Raw genomic sequence first — 21923 nt, forward strand, 5'->3', positions numbered from 1 at the left:
AAATAACATGTCATGCATGCATAAATAATTCTAAATTATTACAATGATAAGTCTTATCAGCGATGACTTTCTTTATGGGCCTACCTTTCTAAAGGGAAAACATGTATAACTAAAAAATTTTAAATGCCATCAGGGTAACCCACTAATTAAAATACAATTCACTATCATAGAGGTTGAAGTGTGTGGGCATCATATATACAAACTTTGAAAAAAAAAAAAAGTGGAACATCAACAGGGGGATGTTATCTTTTAACCTCGTAAGAGCCCTTTATAGGCTAGACACTGATCTGTTGTTTGAAGAAGGATTTTTTGTAATATAACTCTTTAGCTAGGTTTGACATTACACCACTATTTTCTTGATAATATTGATTAGGTATGTTTCATTAAGCAGATACAAAAGTTGTCTAATCATCTTCAGGGTCTCTTGGACTTTCTCATTCCCCTAACCCTCTATTAGGGTTCCTTAGTCCCTATAACTATGTCTCTAAAAGGCTCTCCACTTTAAATAGTATTGCCAATCAACTTACTTAGGATTAAATCTATGATGAAGTCAAAATGCCTTTATGAAATGAGAAGTAGGGACTTTGGATCTCAAATCCTTAAAAAAAGTTGTATATTCAAGAAGCACAACCGTGCAAAAATATAAAGGAGTTTAGGGAAGGAGATTACATGAATCTTAAAGCAAAAAAAATAAAGAAAAGAAATTTGTAAATAAAAGAAAGTAATAAAAACACATTAGAGAAAAAAAAAGATACGTAAAATTATTGAAATTGAATATATAGGGTTGACTATCATTTACAGTAGTATTTAGACTTGTTTATATTATTGCAGAGTTTAGATCCTACTTACATCGGCAATCCTAATTGCTTACACCTAAAATATACATACATTATCGAAGGTAGAGATACATATAATAATATATGACCTTGTTTATATTGTTTACACCTAAGGAAGTTTAATTGGTAATATATAAATTGGCATGTCTAGCGGGACCTAGATTCATTAAAACATGCCTTTAAAGAAAAAATTGGTAAATTCATCACTATTGCAATGGATAAAAAAATTAGTAAAAGTAATAGAAAGAAGCTATTTTCCTAGTCACGAGGAGTTTGACGATGTACTATCTCCCTAAATTTTGGTGGATTAACTAGTGGTAAATGTGATTAGAGATGAGTTTTCATTGTCTAACTCACCACTATAACACAAAACTTTATATAGACACATCCCTAGTGTTCTCATATAATCCTTTACATTTTCATTAGTTCTAATAATATCGTCACAACTAATCATAGACGGGCACATTGGTGTATGAAAATGGATACACAATCATACGTATATCCATTTTATGGACCTAACATGTCATATGTTGGTTACAATCAACTATGGTAAATTCTAGCCAACTAACCGTAGTTTCTCTTGAAGGATCATATTATTACTACCATTTAAGTCTCTTTAATGTTGATATAAGGTCTCTCTAGTTGGAGATGAAAAACATAGTTAACATGGCCTACCACAACAATACAGTAGTGACCAACCAAACCATACAAGCCATATTTTATAAATTAAATAGATACCAAACAAGCTTTGTTAGAATTGGCCTAGTAATATATGGACATACTCACCCGAGGGAAAATCCCAAGGAATTTTGCAACAATTAAGCACTTTAATAGAGGTATTTGGAACAAGTAAGCCTTATACAGGAGGAAATTTTCTAACATATTAATGCCTAACATACCAATCACTCTTCAAACATATGGTACATTGATCAATGTGTTTATGGCACATCGAACCCTTTCATGAAGTAAAGGATGTTTGGTTCATCATTAATCAAAATAGTTTTTCACTAGTTCTCTAAACTACCATTTAACTCATTTCCATGAGAACTTCTATATGAGAGAATTAGAGGTCACATTAGTTGATCTAGCTAGAATAGTCTAATACCTAGGAGAGGCTATAAAACTTTATACCCTATAGTTCATGACATTGAAAACTAATTGCACTATAACTATAACAGAGTAGGAGTGCATAAAGTTATCACTCGAGAGAATATAATGCGACATAAAGAAAAGATTTATAGGAACCAAGAACTTAAACATCTACACCCTTACAGATGATGTTATTTGTTATAAGATAATGCTATAAAAATGAGTAGAAAAAAAGCCACCAAGGAAGACATACCCTATTAACTCACTCACTTGAGTGAAGAGTTTCAGGAGGTTAAGCAACAACTTCTATTAATCAATGAAATAAAAGATGGAAGACCATTTAAGATTATTATGTTAAAAAAAACTAAAGGGGCTACTAAACTTGGTAGAAACTATGTAAACACTACTAAAGTAGTACTGTTTTGGTATATGAAAAATCCAAAGAGATCTTTGACTAGTTCATGTGTTGGGAGAAAATTAAGCTCATTAATAATCACATTATCCCCACTACTAACAAAATCAAAGGGAACTAATACTATAAATGGCATGATTCTTGAAAGATGACACTAGAAGTTATGTAGTCTTCATAAATCAAATCTAGAAGGCTTTAAAATTTGAATGCATCCATTTTTTATATAAGAAGATGAAGGTGAATGATGATCCATTTCCCTAACTCATTACAACAATGGGTACGTACAAGCTTGATAGGCTCCTTAGAAAGAGAGAGCTCTAAAGGATAAAGGTTGATTGGCCACAATAAAAGGTGGAGTTTTTCACAAATACTAGTACTAGGAAATATTACATAGACCATAGACAAGCCAAAAAAGGGATGGTTTGACAAGACCAAGATATACTGCATAGTAAGGTATATAAATGCCCTATATGTCATACGATCCTTAAAAAATGTGAAGACCTAAGAGGTAATTGTGACATCCTCCATAATTAAACGCAATTATTATTGGTATCTTATGTATACTATAATTTTTAGGATGAATATATGTGTGAGTGTGTGTGTGTGTGTGTGTATTAAAACCCAATCTTTCCAGGCAATACCCAACATCGGGAACTCTTTCCTTCACACGTCCCGGTGTTATTCTCGTTTTAAAAAATCTAAATTTATCACCCATTACCCGGAATTATTCCCTCTTCTAAGAATCCAAATTCATCTCCCTTTACCAAACATTATTCCCTTTTTCGGGAATCAAAATTCATTGTCTATTATGAAACATTATTCCCTCTTCTGAGAACCCAAATTCATCACCCATTATCGGACATTATTTCCTCTTTTAGGAATCTAAATTCATGATCCATTATCAGGAATTAATCCCAATACCAAGAAACTAATTCCTTCACCCCTAAGTCTATGGAAAGACTCATATGATAGTAGTGTTTGTGATCCTTAGACTTGAAATTACTAAGTTATTTTATATAGAGAATGCCATACTTTGATCTTGTAACGCGTTATCCTAATCAAGGATAACAAACAAGTAAATATTGGGTATAAGATTAACTATTTTAAGATATTTGAGTAATCAAGAGAGGATTCATCACCCTAGGTGAATTAGAGAAAATGTTTCATTTGTAAATCCTTGTGTAAGGTAGAATGAGATTTGAAAAAAGTTTCAAATCTTATAAAAAAAATCAATGAATATGGTGTTGAGAATAAATATGATTTGACAGAGTAGACACATTTTATGCTATAGTATCTAAATCATAACATTATTGATGAAATGATAAAAATTACACGTAGAAACTTATCATTGAAAGGTTAAGTCAAACCATTTATAACTTTCCTAATATTTAAAAGATCATGATAGGTGTTTAGATATTTGATGCAGACCTTTTGATCATATAGTCAAACAACCCTAAAAAATGTTGAAATATAACCTAAAAAGCTGAAAAGAAGGTTTGATAGAACTCTGACCTAGAGATGACCATGTACCTAAGAACTCAAAGTATACAAATGACACCAAAAAGCTAGTTAATCTTCGATAAGTTGGATGTATGATCTTTGTCCCTGTAAAGAAAAGATGTTTTACCATAAACAATCAAAAGGAAGAAACTCACGTTTATTATCACTAAGTAGCCAAAGTTTGTAGCTTGAAAAAATATTTTATAGTCTCCTCTAAATAACCTTGATGGATCTATTTTGGGTTGCAAGCCAATGTACCTAAACTAGGAATTAACTAACATAAATCCAATAATGAAATAAATCCCTAAACAATATATAATGAGCCAAAACAAACCCATATTAAAAATAATTGTTCAACATCAAATAAATAAAGTAGGATAATAAAAACAAAGTCTTTATGTAAGAATTCCTTCATGCAGCTGAATATTCAAGCTATCTTAAGTGGTGTTTTGGCTGAAACTTTTAGTGTAGGAATTCAACTAGGAAACTTTGTTTTGATTGCTAGAATTTCCTTCCTTATATTGCTTCCTTTAAGTCATCTTGATGTGCTAGGAATACCTATAAATTAAGGAAAAGAAACCTAAGAAAAAGATCCCTTTAGATGCCACCACATCAAGTCTATATGGGACATGGAATCCTTGCAAAATATAGACTTCAATTCTTCAATGAATCCAAGCCACATTAGGAACCCATGTAGTCCAATTCCATGCACAAGTTTAGGGCCTAAATAAGCCTCACATATTCTCCCTTTTCTATTCAAAATTAACCCATTACAAGTCTAGACTAATTGGGCCAAAAATAGCCAAAAAAGAACATTTTGTCGATGAATCTGCCAAAATAGTAACAACAACTTCTACTAATTTCAATAATGTCTTTCCAAACTCTGATTAAATTGAAATATTACCACAATATATTTAGATGTTTTTGGTATATTCCTATATAATTTCAGCTCGATCCGATATACAATTTGAGAGATAATTTTGATCATGCAAAACTTATCAATAGGCATTTTAAGGCAACATTTCAGACCTAACTTGGTTTGTACTGCCTCTTCAAAAGGATTTATCCTTGAATATATAACATGAAGATCATCCCCTGAAGAAAACAAATCAGTATCAAGCTAAAAAATAGCATCATCATCAAAACCTGAAAGAACTTTATTTAGTAAAGAAGATCTCTTTGATATATAAACTCTCATTTTGAGCCATCTTCCTTGTCTTCAATTTTAGCTGCTCATCATATATTTACATAGGTATCAAAGGTACAAGAGTTATTGGCCTTCCATCCATCTCAAAGGAATACCTATTTGTCAACCCATCATACATAACTCTCCTATCATACTATCACGGTCTCTCAAGTAACAAATGACTAGCTTGCATTGGCACAATGTCACATAACATTTCATCACAATATTTACCACTAGAAAAAACAATTAAAACCTATTTATTCACCTTTAACTTACCATTATCATTCAACCACTGTAATTTATAAGGTATGAGATTATGGTAGTGTGTAAGTTCAACTTTTTCACCAATTCTTTATTAGTTACATTAGTGCAACTACTACCATCGATAATTAAGCTATATAACTTGTTATGAACATGACATCTTGTGTGGAATATGTTATCCCTCTAATCTTCTAAATCATCCACCTTGACATGCATATTTAATGCTCTCTTTACCATAAGTGTCTTTCTCTCAATCAAATAATCAACACAAACATCATCAGCATCCTTCAATATTGACATCTTCTCCTCTTCATCCTCCCTATCAGTCTCAACCTCATTATTAGCTTTTATAACCATGACTTTTTTGTTTGGACACTGTGAAGTAATATGAGCAAAACTCATACAATGAAAGCATTTAATATCATGATTATGAGAAGTAAGAGTATCATTGTTACCTTTACCAGCAACTATGATGTTTTTCTTCTCTTTAAGGTATTGAGCCTTGCCCTTCCTAGTTGGTTATGATAGACTAACCACAGTGTTAGCCTTCTAATTAGGTTTCCAAGGTGTTGAAGGGCCTAATAGTTGACTTTGCTAAATGATACTCTTTAAATTAAGTTGTCTCTCCACTTTCATGGCTTTATACACCATCTTCTCCAACTTATATAATGATGCAACTCTATAATATGAGTTACATCATAATTAATCATTCATGAATCTAGCTATAGTATCCTCTCTATCCTCATCAGCATTAGCTCAAATTATAACAAGTTCCATCTCTTTGAAATACTCATCAAGACTCTTTGTACCTTGGCTCAAACTCTGCAACCTTCAATACAACTCTCTATAGTAATGGCTGACACAATTCTCCTCCTCATAATGGATTTCATCTCATTCCAAGTATCAACTTGTCTCTTATAATTCCTCATGCGGTTTATTATTGATTGATCCCACCATACAATGGTATAGTCAATAGAAGCAATCACAACAAGCTTGACTTTCTTGAGATCCGGATAATCGTGACACTAAAAAATCCACTCCACCATGTTCTCCCACTCTAAATAAACTTTTGAATCATTCTTTCCTAAAAAAACTGATATTTTCAGCTTAATCTTTACCAAACTCAATATTATGGTCACGGTAATTGTAATTACCACTCTAGCCAAAATTATCATCATATTTATCCCCTTCAAACCAAAAATTCTATTATTTTCCAAATCATTATTCATGGCCCACAAACATATTATCAAAATCAACATCACCCATATCCACATTATCAACCATAAACTAATCAACATTGGTGTTAACTCACTTAACAACCCTTATAACATTAAATTCTCTTCGCTTAAGCCTATTTTGAACCCCTATAATGATTATTAGCATGTTGCCTCTCCAACCTATCCATCTTATCTCAAAATTCATTGGCCATCTAATCCATTCACTAATTCATAATTCACGACTGGGTTATAATTTCATTTTTTCTTCTCTATGATGTCATGCTATTGCTTGACTCAGACATATTTGAATCTAAAAAATTGATTAGTTGAAAAGAAATATATATTCATCACCCATTCCCTCACGTGTTTACACTCCTCTAATGTTTCCCTCAAGGATTCGTGGTGATTCATAATGACAAGACAAAGATACACTAGAATTAATTAACGATATGGGAAAATAAAATTAACACAACTTGTCTCTAAACTATAGAAATAATCTTACTAAAACTAGAAACAAGTAGAAAAATTTTGATGCAACAACAAATTTTTTCTAGATAGTAGGGTTTTTTTTATTATTAAGAAACCCTAATAATGCAAACCCAGTGCTAGATGTAAAGAAATTGACAACATAAACAAAACTCAAATTCTAGGAAGAACCGAAAAAAAAAAACAAGGTAAATAAAGGGATATAACTTGATTTTAAAGCCTAACTCTGATAACAAATGATGTGGATATCTTGATTACATGGTCAAGTAACCCCTTACAAAGTTGAAACACAACACGGGAAGCCAAAAAACAGGTTTGACCTAGAGGTAACCTTATACCTAAGAACCAAAGGAATTGGAAAAAACTTGGACCTAAAGATAACCTTGTACCTAAGAACTTGAAGTATGTAGTATCTTGATACCCAACAAAATACAAATCTCAGTTTATAGGTCATTTTATTATGCCTAGGTATCAAAATCCATGTATGATCAATTTACGACAAAATTAAATCATGAATTGAAACCTCAAGCAAACGATATTGAAATAAGCCTGAATTTAATATATAGTGTTATTTCATCCCCAGTACAAATTTTATGAAATTTCAATTAATTTTAAGGTGGTTTGCTAAGGGTTCTCTAAAAGTTGTGTTTTTGCTGCAAAATGGCAACAAGCATTGAATAATGTCTTTTTCTCTCTCTTTTTTTTTAGACTTTTATGATACTAATATGTTTAGAGATAATAAAAAAATAAAATGTTATTTTTTTTACTAGTATGTCGCAAACATAAAGAAGAAGAAGATTGACGCAAACATTGAAAAAACTTAACGAACAATAAAAAAAACAGAAATTTCAGAAGGACATGACCTATTCTTAAAGCCTTGCTATGATACCAACTAATATAAACCTTGCAATCATGTGGTCATGCAACCCACAATCAATATTGAGATCTGATCCTAGAAAGTCGAAAGAGGTCTAATAGGATTGTGATACAATGGAACCTTCCCCAAAGCAACAAAACTATTGGAATGAAGTATAATGATGCCACGAAGTCAATTAATCTTTGATAAGTCAAATTCAGTTTTTTTAAGAATCAAAGAATGCAAGAATCTTTCTCACATGTTAAACTAAAAATTTCAGAAGTATTATTCATCAAAAATGTCGAAATTTAGGCTTACATGTGTTTAAATAGTTCTAAGAAATTAATCCTAATGGATCTACCTTGTGGGTTGAATTGACTAACTTATAAAAATTGACCCAAAACATTTATTAGTAAGCCCAAACCTTGATCCAAACAAGCCTTGGATCCTAGCTGAAAACAAAGTATTAATTAAGCTCACATAAGCTTTGGGTTGTAGCTAACAAAATAAAAATAAAGCTCATAAGTTCTAAGTCTTTATCCGTCGTGAAAAGAGAAGAAAGAAGAAAACATTGTAAGTTTGATACAAGACTTATTTGTAGCTTATAATGCTTCCTAATAATCCTAGAAACTAAAAGAGAAGTTGTTGTCCCTTTGGTTTCTAAGTTAGAATAGTATTTTGATATCAACCTTGTATTTATCATTCGTTTGGAAGAAAAAAGATATTGTCTTTAATGTTTCTCTTTGCCATTTCTTGGTATCATTCCATTACTAGGAAATACAATTAAGTTGCTGAAGTATTCTCCTTGCACAATAAGGAAACTTTCCAGCCACATATGTTTTCTAAGTCAGCTTAGATTCCTTTATTTGCTTTGCTATGTTTTCTCTTTACCTGACAAAAAAATAAAATAAAATTAATAAATCCTAATATTTAAAGGAAATAATTAATAATCCCACACATAATAAGAGATCCAAAACTAGTTAGGAATCCATAAAGCACATGAAAACATCACATAATAAGCCTAGCCAGAACTGATACAAAATTGAAAGTCTTGTTGTCGAAACTTCATGGCCCAAATAAGGGTGGATTGGACCCCTCTTACACATGGATTAAATGTACCAAGACCTCCTCTTGATGCTCCAAAGAATCCCCAAGTTTAGCCTTGGTCAAAACTTGCACAACTAGCTTATTCAATGTTTCTTTATGTGCCTTCGCTTTGGATCTTATGATGGGCTCATTTGGAATGTGTAATGAGTCCTTGGCAGTGTTTTAAAACCCGGCTCGACCCGATAGGTCGACCCGGGCTGGAATCGGGTCGGGTTGATAAAAAACTAGTCAGGGATTTGGCCTAGCAAAACCAGGTCGATTTGGGTAAACCCAGATGAGACCCAACTGTGTGTGTGTGTGTGTGTGTGTGTGTGTGTGTGTGTGTGTGTATATATATATATAAACATCACCATTTTATCCTTTTAGTGTCAAACAGTTTGAAAGTAAAAGGCTAAAACGATGAAGACAAAAAACCTAATCTCTTCAATCTTCAAAGCCATATTAGTTGCGAAGAAGAGCAGAGGAATTTAAGCCACATGAAAAAAATTTCAAGGCAAGCCATACCTAGTTTTGTCCCCGTCTTTTTTTTTATTATTAAATCACCAATGGATCTCCATTGTGGCTTTCTAGCTTTTGTGGTTTCTAGCTTTTCTGGTTAGTTCTCTATCTGCATCTCCCTAGTCTTAGGCAAACTAGTCTTAATTAATTCTTGATGCTTCTCCAATCTTTGACACAACTTTTTTTGTGTCACTTGAAGTGGAAATAGAGAGATCAATAACTGGGATTCCTTCATTAGTTTTGGACAAACATTTTTTTTTAGTGGAAACAAAGAGATCAATAACTGGGATTTCTTCTTTGACACAACTTTTTTTTTTGGCAAAAATTGAATATAGATAGTTTCTGTTGATTATAAGAGTGGATTAAAAGGGGAAAAAAAGAAGGAAAGAGTGAAGGGGGGCGGGGAAGAGGTGTAATAGATTTTGCTGTGATTCAAGACAACTTCTGCAGCTTTTCATCGCAAGGGATTGTTAGATCCAATTACCTATTGATATGTATGGTTTTAGAGATGTACAAGAATAGTTTGCTTAGGGACTGTGATTTATTAAATATTTTTAGCTTTAAATTATGTGAAAAAATATATATTAAACAGTCTATTAATCAAAGTGTTTGTGTTGCTATATGGTATTAATCAAAGTGTTTGTGTTGCTATATGGTTTTGACTCTAATTTAAGATGAATGCTTGCTTTCCATAACTAATCTAAACAGTCTATTCTTTTTTTGGGTTGACCCGAGTCAACCCATCTAACCCGTGACCCGATCATTGTACCAGGTCGGGTTTAAAAACTATGATCCTTGGTGTTCATGGGCTGATCCACATCACTCTTATTTCCAAAACAATAAATAATAGTACAAAACAACTGAAAAATACATAAAAAGAACCTAGTACTCAAAGGCATAACAATCTTTATCTTCTAAAAGGATTTAGGAGATTCATTATTGGTTGTTTATGTGGATTACCATTTTTGGCCGAACACTTGGACAACTTGTAGTTTACAACCCAGCTTTGAAGCAATTATTTAAAGCAAAAAAAAAAAACATCTAATCTTAAGATAATCTTTGTATAAACTCTAAACAACTCTATATCTGTCTAACAAAATCCTTAAGACTTTAAAAAAAATTAAATTTATTGTTTTCATTATGTATACGTGTTTCAGGAAATCCAACAAATTGTTCTTATATTTTGTTTAACATATTTGCATCAAAGTTATCATAATTTTAGTTTTTAAATTAAAACTTGCTTTCATGTATATGATAAGATATTTGAAAAACAAATCCTATGGTAAAAACAAATACCGATAAAAAATGAAACGCGCTAATAGGATAAAAGGGTTTTACTTAAAAATATGCCTTTCTTGTTCTTATAGAAAATCACCATTTTTTGAAATAATTACAAAAAACCTCTTATAGTTTAATCATTTTTTTAATTTATCTATGTTTTTCCATAAATTACACTTCACATCATAAAGTTTATATATTCATAACACTTTACGTCCTCAAGTTGACATGCCAAAAAAAAAAAAGCAAAAATACATATGATTATTTATAAGATTAGCATTATGTTCCATTTAATTACTAAATAGCTCTAATTTTTTTTATAAAAAAAAAAAACCCTAGCCTCCACCCTCCTAATCCAAACCTAGATCTATAACAAATGAAAAAAAAAGGAAAAACACCCATGTACAATCTCACCCTCTCTCTCTCTCTCTCTCTCTCTCTCTCTATATATATATATATATATATATATATATATAAAGCACAGACTATGCTAGAAGCCAAAAGAATTGGGTTGGTTCGATTCAGTGAGAAGAAGAAAACATTGGTTTCAATGGATGGTTTACCAGACTAATTGGTGTGGGAAACCTTGAGAATGGTCAAGAAAATTATAGATAAAAACTATACTTCATTAGCATGTAAACGAATCTACAAACAGGATAATGAACAAAGACAATTTATGAGGGGTGGTTGTGGAGTAAACCCTGCAAATCAAGCCTAGAAATCCCTCTACAATAGTTTTCCTAACTTGGCAAAAGTAGAAATAACATACGCTGGTTGGATGTCCGAGAGTGAAGCAATTAAATTAAGGGTTTTGTTCTCATTACTTTTGATTTTTATTAAATAAAAAACATAGAAAAACAATTATATTTTTGGTGGAAAATATAAAAAGAAAATAAGGAATCTATAAGCACATTATTTTGTTTCAATGAAATTTAACTTATTACTATTCATTAAAAAAAAATTATTTTCATACTATTAAATTAAAAAATCTGAAGAACTCATTGATGCAAACCTTAATGCTAAGAAATTTAAAATCCATAATCAAGATTGAACACAATCCAAAAAAAAAATCAGCCAATGATTACCTAAATGAAAGAAAGTTATTGGATGAAAACCCCGATCCATTAATTATAACAAATCAAGAACCAAAATAATAAGATTGAAAACCTTGATCCACTGGTTATAACAAATCAAGAACCGAATGTATGAGAATGAACGCCATAAAATACTAATCTTTGATAAGTTATGAAAGTTATCTAAAGAACTAAGAGTAAACATAAACTCTCATGCACAAGTTTTATTTTTAAATAATCAATTTATTCTCTAAACACAAGCTAAATAACCCTATGTAAAATTTCTTAAACAAGACTATAAAAATAACAAAGAAGTTATAAATAAAATAGAAAAAAAAATCCTAAATCAATTATGAAAATATTACAAATTCCATATAGGAACTTCTGAGTTTTATCGTAAGGCATTTTCAATGATTGAACACTACGGAGAGTTTATCCTTATAAAAAAACAAGACCTTTAGAATTTTTTAGCGAAATTTCAATATAATCCAATAGCCAGATTGAAAGTTAAATCCATTAATATAAAACTACATAATTAAATGCCTTTTTAATCTTCTTAGCTCATAACATTATAATAGGCTCAATTGGAACATGTAATAGATTATATGATGGTGTTTGCTTGATGATTCTCAGCACTTAATTTATCACTATACAAAATCATATATTTTAATATACATTTATCTCTCAACTTCTTGGCTTAGACTTTAATTAGTGTAAACAATATTTATTATCGCATGTAATTCTCAATTATTATTTTTTTATTAAACATCCATCAAATTTTCAATTTATGGTTAAAAATTTTCTCCATCCTAGAAAATACATTGACAATGTCTTTGTATTTTTCTGTCTTAAAATAATTTTTTTCTCTCAACAGCAACATAACACAAGCCAACTAGCTAGTGTAGATCTAAATAGTATTTGATTTAGATTTGTATAACAATTGGCAAATGCATTAACTATTACATTCCACACCTTTTTACACTATTTCTAAAGCTCGAGTTCTTCCACTTACCCTAGATGAACAAGTCATTGAACGTTGACCAACCAAGCTAGGACAAGTCTTATAACACAACTTTCTAGTCTGCCCACATTTTTTTTTCTTTGCCTTTTTATTTTTTTCATTATTATCTTCTTTCTTGAGTTTTAATCTCCCAGTTAACACAATCAAAAGAGAAGTCAAACATCTCATAGAAATGAAATAAGCTAAATGTGTTTTTGCAAATATCGAGCCTTTGCCCCAAAGATGAAAAGACACCCGTTAGTCACCAACTTGATGATAAGCAACTCTTTTCCCATAATTGTACGAAGATGGATCAAGTATTCAAGATATTTCCGATAATAAACAAAACTGCATGTAACACAAATGGGTCCATAAGGTGTAAAGTCAATCAGGATTAAAAAAAAAAAAAGAACGAAAGAAAAAGGAAAAGGTATGAACAAAAGGGCGGTAGATTACACCAGTTAAGAGTGCAGATTCTGGATATCACCAATCAAATGCATCTATGACCACCTTCAAGCCATAATGTACACAGGCAGGTGGTTTGTATCAAGTCATTCCAAAAGGTCAACTATTCATCAATCAAATCGATTTCCCCGGACCATTTATACCTCAGCAGTTGTTGACCGGCCATTATTTAAAATACGGGCCTGATAACTATGGTCACAGATTTGACATTGGTTGGACAGCACAGAAATCTCTTGACGCAATGCAAGAGCCAGGACTATTTTCAATTTATCTGTACAACTTAAAATGTTGTCTGAAAATAGTCTTAAATATCATGACACTACTTACAAACTAACTATTCTATTAATTATTAATTAATTTGAATAATGAAGTTACAAATACATCTCTAATAGCCCCTTTCTCTTATGTATGTGAGGTATTGATCACATCAGAATCATAAAGTATTGAATTTGGAAGCCACTATCAATATAGCATAGACATTTCATCAAGTGGGTGATTTGAAATGCAATTCAAGACAAAAAATAACACGTGTGCAGACATAAGGTAGTAATACATTGGGATGAACATGGAGGCAATGCCTTTTTCAACAAGGTCCGAATCAACTAACTCATTCATCTTGATGGTAGGAGAAAACCTAATCCAACACTCAAACCAATATGGTTTGCAACATAATATTTTTGTAGACCCCTAATACAACAGACAAGCTGAAGATAGTGAGTTAAATCACAAGTTTTTTTCTTTTCTTTTCCTTTTTTTTCATAAAATAAAATTTTTATAATTAGCTAAGTGAATCAGAGCTCCTATTTCCGCAAACCAGAGCTTGCTATCTTAAAGCAAAAATTGACAATGGTCAGAAAAGCACTAGTAATGGCTTATATTATGTGAGATTCAAACCCACTCCATCAGATTTGAGTACAAAATAAGAAATTCATTTTGTTTTCAGAAGTCGCATAAATAGTCACCCATGATAAAATACCTCAAATTTAAATGAGGTTTTATCTTTTATCATATATCAGCAGCAGTACAGGTCAGAAATAATTATAACCTGACAGTGCCAACCCATAAACCCTGAAGCCAACTCACTAACAAATGGTTTCCGATTTTCTAACTGTAACCCAGTCTAGAATTATCATGTGACAAACTAGGGATGGGTTGAGTTTTGCCAACCGTAATTGGCCAAATACTAAATCCTTCCTAGATTCATACCTTGGTTTAGTGAAAAAGTGGTAGGGCCCTCTGCTGCAGTAGACTTCTCTTTTAGAAATCCTATATCAGAGGTCATATCATCATTCAAATTCAGAGTAGAAGTCGCTGGTGGTACTGCATTTGGAGGAACCTGAAGGAAATCAAAAGGAAAAAATCATTGATAGGTCAATTCACATTAGACCCATTAACATGAAGAATAGGTTATACTCTAGACAGTTAAATTAATTCCATGAAGATGTAAGTCTTGACAAGTCATGATAAAAATTGGTATACGAGCAAAAGCTCTCAGAAGCTCCTAGAGCACAAGGAGATGCGTGACCAAACCAGACATACCATGATGCTTAGCAAAAACAGCTGGCTACTGCATGCATATGAGCATGGTTTTAAATAATGGCCATTATTTAATGGGATCGGAGGATTCTGACCGTTGTTCAGTTTTGTGGTGCCGTCAACATGTTCACAACAATAACGGTTACGATTTCATTAGATAACGTAATTGGCTGATATTGAGAAAATAAAAGGTCAATCATGGCCTACAAAGAGGTTGTTTGGCATTGTAATCTAACTATATTTTTGAAAAATTTTGAATTTTTTTTTAGCTTCAAATTTTTATTTTTTTTTTGTGTTTTTGAATCATTTTGAAGTGATATTAAAAATAAATTTTACAAAATGAAAAGATATTATTTTGATATATTTCCAAGCAAAAAAACACTTTGAAAAGTAACCTCTATCACACTCCCAACAGGCACTTAATAATATGATTTTGAAATAAATTTTGTACTCCAAGTTCTGTTTTCACACTTTACTATTTTTTTAAAGAACAATAGCCACATTGTTTTGTAACACCTGTTAGTTCATGATCTGTAATCTACGACCATCATTTAAAAGCAATGTAGTCAAGAGGCGCTTGCCTAGGCAATCCAAGGTGAGCCCCAACACTTTTATTAGCCTCGGGCATTGGATTTCAATGAAGCACTGCCTAGGCGAGCACCTTGTGACTAGGTGTAAGGCATTAAGGCTAGTGTCTGCTTGAAGTTCTTCTTTATATGTTGGATTTTTCTTTTTTAAAAAAAAACTAATTTATATTTTGACCTATTTATCCATTTTTTTAATTGATATTTAATTTTGCTTTTTAATCTATTTGGCTACTTTTTAAATTATCTTATTTTTTAAGGGTGAAAAATATAACTTTATATATGTTATGGTATTTTATATTTTCTTTTGATTTTCTAATGATCTAATCTTAATTGGAAAGATATATATTTTATATTTATATATTATAATATAATATTACTTTTTTTTTTAATTTATCGCAAATCGCCTTGGTTCATTCAGATGAACTCCATTCACAGTTTCTCCAATACTAGCATTTGAAGCAGGCATTTAGCCTAAAAAGAACAAAACTAAGACTACTGAATAAAACATGCAGGAGATATTGAATGAAGAAAAAGGCAAAAAGATTTAAACCTCATGAGACAGATGAACATTAGAGGAAGCCAGATTTTTTAAATCAGGGACAGCAGCAGCTTCCGTCTTGGGTTCCTGTGCTGTGGATTCCATCCCATGAGCGTTGTCTGGCTGAATGTTTTCTACTGCATCCAGGTTGAGGGTTTTAGAAGTTTTTGATTTGCTGTTGTAGTCACCATTCAATACAACACCACTTTCAGCACTTGCCCTTTTCCTGATATGGGCATGTAGCAAAAATAAACACAAGTTTCACGGGAAATGCAGTTATAGCAACAACTGCCAATTAAGCATTAGCAAAAAATACCATGTTCTCACCTGCGGTTATTGTGGCTAACTATCTGGGGAGAACTTTGCTTGTTGGAAAATAATATTCCACGTAGAAGCTTTCCATCTACAATAGTCTCAATGGTATATCCATGAGGAAGGCTTTCAGTAACTTTGGCTTGAAATGTCTTCTTCCCATGATCATGCTGTGTTTGATTTAACGGGAAATTTTCTCTGCCTGCAAATAAAAGCACAAATTTTGTTAGGTGTTCAACTCACATGAAACCAGGACAAAACTGTCCAAATTGCTAGTCTTACCATATTACCCCCTCTAAAGTGCTTAAATTTTAGCCAGCCATATATGCTTACTACATAATGATAAGAAAAAGGTCCCCCATTTTATTACATAACAGCAGTCTCTGAGTATCTGGACATGCTTAAATATTGGGTAATGGATACAAAAAATGGTTATGATGACTGGAAAAGAAAGACAAAAGGAAGTGAACCAAAAATTTATTTCAATCCCATTGGCTGCATCTTAACAAAGAAAAAGAAATTCCAGGAGGGACAAGATCTAAAAAAGTTTTTCCACATTTTTTTCCTCTGTTTAAATAGCATAAAGATGCATTTTCCATTAGAACTAGAATATCATCAGGAGTCCTTCCTCCTGCTCCGTCTCCAAATTGGTCAGAGCATATTTCATAAATTGCATTTCCTTCAGGAGGACAATTTTAAATTCATCCTCGTCCACTTTCACATAAGAAACAGAATCACAACATCCCCAATTGTGCTTTTGAACTCACTCCCACTCCATATTTCAAATGAAAAGAAAAGAAATTATATCATCTATTTTCATGGTCAATAAATCCTCAATGACGCTTTAGACCATTATGCAAGAAGTAAATAGCAGATAAAAGAAATTGCACACTGTCCCAACAAAGAGCAGACACTGAACTTATAGGACATTAAGATATTGCATTACAAGGAACACCATAGAAGATTTTCCAAGTACACAGATAATGCTAAAAGACCACCAATTTCCGATAGAGAATTCACCATTTTCCAAAATAAAAAAGGCCACTGAAAGATTTATTAGATGAGCATCCAAATAAAAAGCTAGATGCATCTAGTCACGTTAAGTTCTATATTTGGACCGTGTAAATAACTCATACAAAAACTCATTGAGACTGATAAAAACTGAAATAATTGTCAAACAAGTAATACTACCAAGGCACTCTAAATCATTTTTTGGTGATTGCATGAGACCTCCAATTCTGTCTGGTTCAGATATGAAAAACTACCGGATTAATTTCATGAAAGGAAACTGTGATAAATAATATAAAAAGAGAGAAAATCTACTTTTTACCTGGTTGGGCATAACTCAAAAGGGTGTGGTGAAAGTCAGCATTTGTGTCAATTCGGACTAAAACTTTTTCATGCACAGAAGAATTAAGATTTTGTTCTTGGCACTTTAGTTTCAATTGTTTTTTCAGAGATAACTTTTCCATACGCCATTCATCTTGCAGTCTTGTGAGACCTACATTTTAAAAAATGGATGAGATTACCAAAATAAAATAATGATCTAGACTGATACAAGGGGTTTATAGAATAACAAAATTGCATAACAAAAGCATGCGAGAAACGTTAGTTCAAGAAAAATATAAGAGAATGTACCATACCTGTGTGTAAATAATACATATCTTCCAGTGCCTCAAGACTCTTATTGCAGCCACCAATGAACACAAGCACACCACCCTTCAGTGGATCCAAGCAGTCCCCAGCCACAGAAAATCTGGCAGAAGGTCCATCTCCAGTTGTCATCACCATGGTCCAAATGCCAGTTTCTGCCCCCATAACAAATGTAGATGTTTACAGCAATAAATAACGACAACTATATCAAGAACTTGAAGATACAATCCACTTGTATTTTCAAATCCACAGGAAAAACAAGTAAAATGTTGAAAATTTGGTGGATTTACAGGGAGAGGGAAGTGCATTTTTTCAACGTAACTAAAACTTTATCAACAATAGCATGATACATACCAACATTAAGCATGTGTAGGTCATCATATAGATTTTGAGCATCTGTAAATCCACCAAAAACAAATAAATTCTTGCCAAAAGAAACAGTAGAATGGCCAGCTCGAGGTGGCAACTTTTGGCCCGATGTGTTCAGCTCCTTCCAAGCAAGAGTTTCTAACAAAATACAAGAAAGCTAAAGAGTAGGTAACACATCCTTGCACAAAAATACAATTTCAAATTATAATTGAAATTAATCATGTGCATATGTTTGAAAGCAAATACATCAAAATTTACCTTCACATATGCACACACACAAATGCACATGTTCTGTGAGTGTGTGCGGATATATATTTATGTATGATAATGAGCAGAACCTGTATCTAGGATGTGGACATCTGACAAATAATAATCATGCCCATCTTCACCACCAATCACAATGATTTTATCCCTCCAGGATGAGCAAGTATGGCTATCGCGGGCAGAAGGTGGAGTGCCTGTTGTTATTGCTTGTTTCCATACAAATGTCTCTACAAAAGTAGAAGGAAAATGAAGGACACAATGTCTTTAACCCTACGGCTGTGCACAACAATGTGCAAGAGAATAATAATTTACTAAAATAAATGAAAACTTGTCCACTTTCAGAGCCCATCGAAAGAGTCTGAAAAGTCAATAAGTTTTAGAAAAATCAACTCAGTCCCCCATAACCCAACCCCTAAAACCCCCACCACATCGACGCAAAAAAAATAAAAAATAAAAAATAAAAAATAAAAAATAATCCTTGGTAGTCCTGTATAGCATAGGAACTTGATGTATGCATAAATTGTAAACTAAACTAAAGCATGATCAAAACAAATCCTTGCTGACTAGCCTTATATGGAGAAAGTTACCTGTATTCAAGATGTAAAGATCATTGTAATAGATTTCATGACTATTATCTGAAGATTTTCCACAGCCACCAAATATGAAAAGTCGTTTGCCAACAAGGGCAGCACTATGACCCTCCCGTGCATCTGGTCCGTCACCTCTTACATTTGGAGATATCCAAGTATGTGATGCTACAATAGGATGACCAATGAAGGAAGTGTAAACCATATGATTCAATGCAAATCTTCATCAGAGTTGCCAGCACCATAGGTAACAGAAACAATTTTGTTAAATCTCATTCCTTAGTTACTCTTTCATGATCAGATCTATTTCATCATGAAAATTATTGCTCTGTGACAAAGATATGTAATCAATGGCCACGTAAAATACTAGGGCGTGACATAGAAGGAAAATCAAATAGAATCAATATCAAGGACAAGATCACTCACAAGTATCTAAGATACGCAGATCCTTGAGAGGGTTCATCCCATCAGTACCCCCAAACACATAGAGATTTTCACCAACAGTTGTACAAGAGTGGCTATCTCTCGGAACTGGCAGTGTGCCATTTAACATTGGCTGGCTCCAAGTCTGGTTAACTACAAGTCAGCAACCCGATTTGGGAGCATAAAATAAAATTAGGGGGAAAAGAAATTGCAGATGAAAATTCAACAACTCAAAAGGCAATCATCAACGAATATCAAGTGAAGAAAACATGGAAAAATTTGTTCTAAAAGAAACCAAGAACACCTCAGCAAGAAAAATAAATGCTCGCAAGTAGCAAAAGCAACAAGCATGATAGAGTACAGATATAATCAAATCCTATTAGGTGGGACAAATACTTGCATAGCCTCGTATAGTTCATTGACTCCAAAATAGGAAATTAACCGCACAGACATATCATTTTGCACGCAGAGTTAAAAAAGAGAAGAAAGAAATAAAAATTAGCACCCGTACCCACAGGAAACCTAAACATACACTTCAAACACTATTTTAATAGCAAACCATAAATGCCACAAAAATTAATGCTAACAACAACTCCCATGCAATTTGCAACACCAATAAACACAATTCAACAAGTTACAGAAAAAAGGGGGGGAAAGCAAAATAACACCAGTAATCACATTTCCTCTCATCACCAAACTTAATACAGACAAAATTAATGCCAAGAAACAAAAAGAAAATCCGCAAAATCCCCATTAAACAAAAAATCCAGATTTCGTACAAGCACCAAAGGAAACCCCAGAATTGCAAAAGAGTAAGGGATAACGAGGACAAGAAATAAAGAGAAAAATAAAAACAAGAGAAAGAAAGTAGAAGAAGTGATAACCCACCAGTATCAAAGACATGAACTTGGTTGGTCTGGCAGTTATCCTTTCCATAGCCACCAAAAACATAGAGAAATCTTCCTCCTTTAATCGAATTACAAGTGTGTCCCCACCTCTTCCTTGGTCCATTTAACTCTTCTATTGCAACCCCTTGCTGTAACTGCTGCTGCACCCTTTCCCATCTCATTTTTTCTTTCTTTTGGAAAAAAATTCTCCAAGGAAAAATAAAATATAAATGTAAGGTTTTTATGTCACACACAGGAGAGAATGAGAATCAGAATATAAAGAAATAAAAGGAGGGTTTTTTTTTTTTTTTGGATTATCAGTAGATTTAGAATAGAGTGTGGTTTCTTTTCTTTCCTTTTCTTTTTTAGTTTGTTGTTGTTTCAGTTTTCATGCAGAACAGAAAGAAAGGCTTCAAGCAAAGTGTGTGTTTATAAATAATTAGACAGGGACGAAAAGAAAAGGCATTAGGGTAAACTTGGTTGCAGCTTTTTATTTGGAAATGTAATAAATGAATATTTTTTATTTTTAAAATTTATTTTTAATAGCAATATTAAAATTGAAAGTATAATTCAACTAAAAAGCAACATCTAAGATATTTATCAAATAAAAATGGTCAATTAAGTAGAGATTTATTTGTTGCAAATTACGTGACAAAAAGACAATTAAACAAATTAACTATTAGGGTAAAAACCTGAAGAGTTAAAAAAAAAAAAAACCAAAAACTCATTTTAGAAATTACAAACTTCATCTATCAAGCATCACAGAGAATAAAGGAGCTATATTTCTAACTAGGTAAGAATGCATGTCATTTAATCCCAAATCATTACATTTTATTTTTGCATAAATTTTTTAGGAAAAATCATCAATAAAGTTCAACTCTACTATTAGAAAGGACGGGTGTCACCTTGTACTCAAGAAACAACAAGAATTTTAACTTTATCAAAAATCTCAAATTCAACCATGTCATTAGAAAATCTCTATTTTCAACCCTATCATAAGGAATTCTTAATTTTAATTTTATCATCAGGAAGTACAACCCTTCCATTAGAAAGGACATGTATTAGCCTTCTAATCAGAAAACACCAAGAAGTTCAACCTTGTCATCAGGAATCTTCAATTTTAACCTTGTTACCAAAAACCTTCAATTTTAACCATGTCATTAGGAATCTCCAAACTTAACATTGTCATCAAGCACTTTCTATTTTAACTCTATTATCAAGAATCCTCTATCCCAACCCTACCATTAGGGAAAAAAAACTTAACTCTACCTTCAAGAAGTTTGTCCCTGCCATGAGAAAGGATATGTGTCAACCCTGTAATTAGGAAACACTAAGAAATTTAACCTTGTCATCAAGAATCTCAAATTCAACCATGTCATTAGGAAATATCCATTTTTAACTCTTTTAGATAGTGCTTTTGGCATTATTTCCTTTTGAATATGATTTCTAGCCCTCACCTTTTAGATAGTACACTTTATAGCCCTATCATTTTTCCTTCTGAGT

The 21923-nt window shown here is 32.3% G+C and overlaps 1 protein-coding gene across 5 annotated transcripts; it reads right to left on the reverse strand.

Annotated features, from left to right (window-relative positions):
- Nucleotides 1–8105: 8105 nt before the first annotated feature.
- Nucleotides 8106–20867, reverse strand: LOC133678664 (tip elongation aberrant protein 1-like). 5 transcript variants are annotated; one of them, XM_062101088.1, is made up of 12 exons: nucleotides 20422–20865; nucleotides 19537–19686; nucleotides 19111–19278; nucleotides 18598–18750; nucleotides 18245–18397; nucleotides 17881–18045; nucleotides 17568–17738; nucleotides 17429–17479; nucleotides 16253–16439; nucleotides 15938–16151; nucleotides 14471–14600; nucleotides 8106–8734 (listed from the first exon to the last, which is right to left on the reverse strand). In XM_062101088.1, exons 1-12 carry the CDS (start codon nucleotides 20600–20602, stop codon nucleotides 8718–8720), a joined length of 1740 nt encoding a protein of 579 aa, XP_061957072.1. In that variant the 5' UTR covers nucleotides 20603–20865; the 3' UTR covers nucleotides 8106–8717. The 5 variants fall into 5 exon arrangements, with proteins under 5 accessions (XP_061957072.1, XP_061957074.1, XP_061957071.1 ...); XM_062101090.1 differs by lacking the exon at nucleotides 8106–8734 and adding an exon at nucleotides 12702–13147 and having other exon boundaries at nucleotides 19537–19678; nucleotides 20422–20866; XM_062101087.1 differs by lacking the exon at nucleotides 8106–8734 and adding an exon at nucleotides 12702–13147.
- Between the last annotated feature and the right edge of the window lie 1056 nt (nucleotides 20868–21923).

Source organism: Populus nigra, chromosome 18 (genome assembly GCF_951802175.1).
Source record: "Populus nigra chromosome 18, ddPopNigr1.1, whole genome shotgun sequence".
In the NCBI taxonomy this organism is placed as follows: domain Eukaryota; kingdom Viridiplantae; phylum Streptophyta; class Magnoliopsida; order Malpighiales; family Salicaceae; genus Populus; species Populus nigra.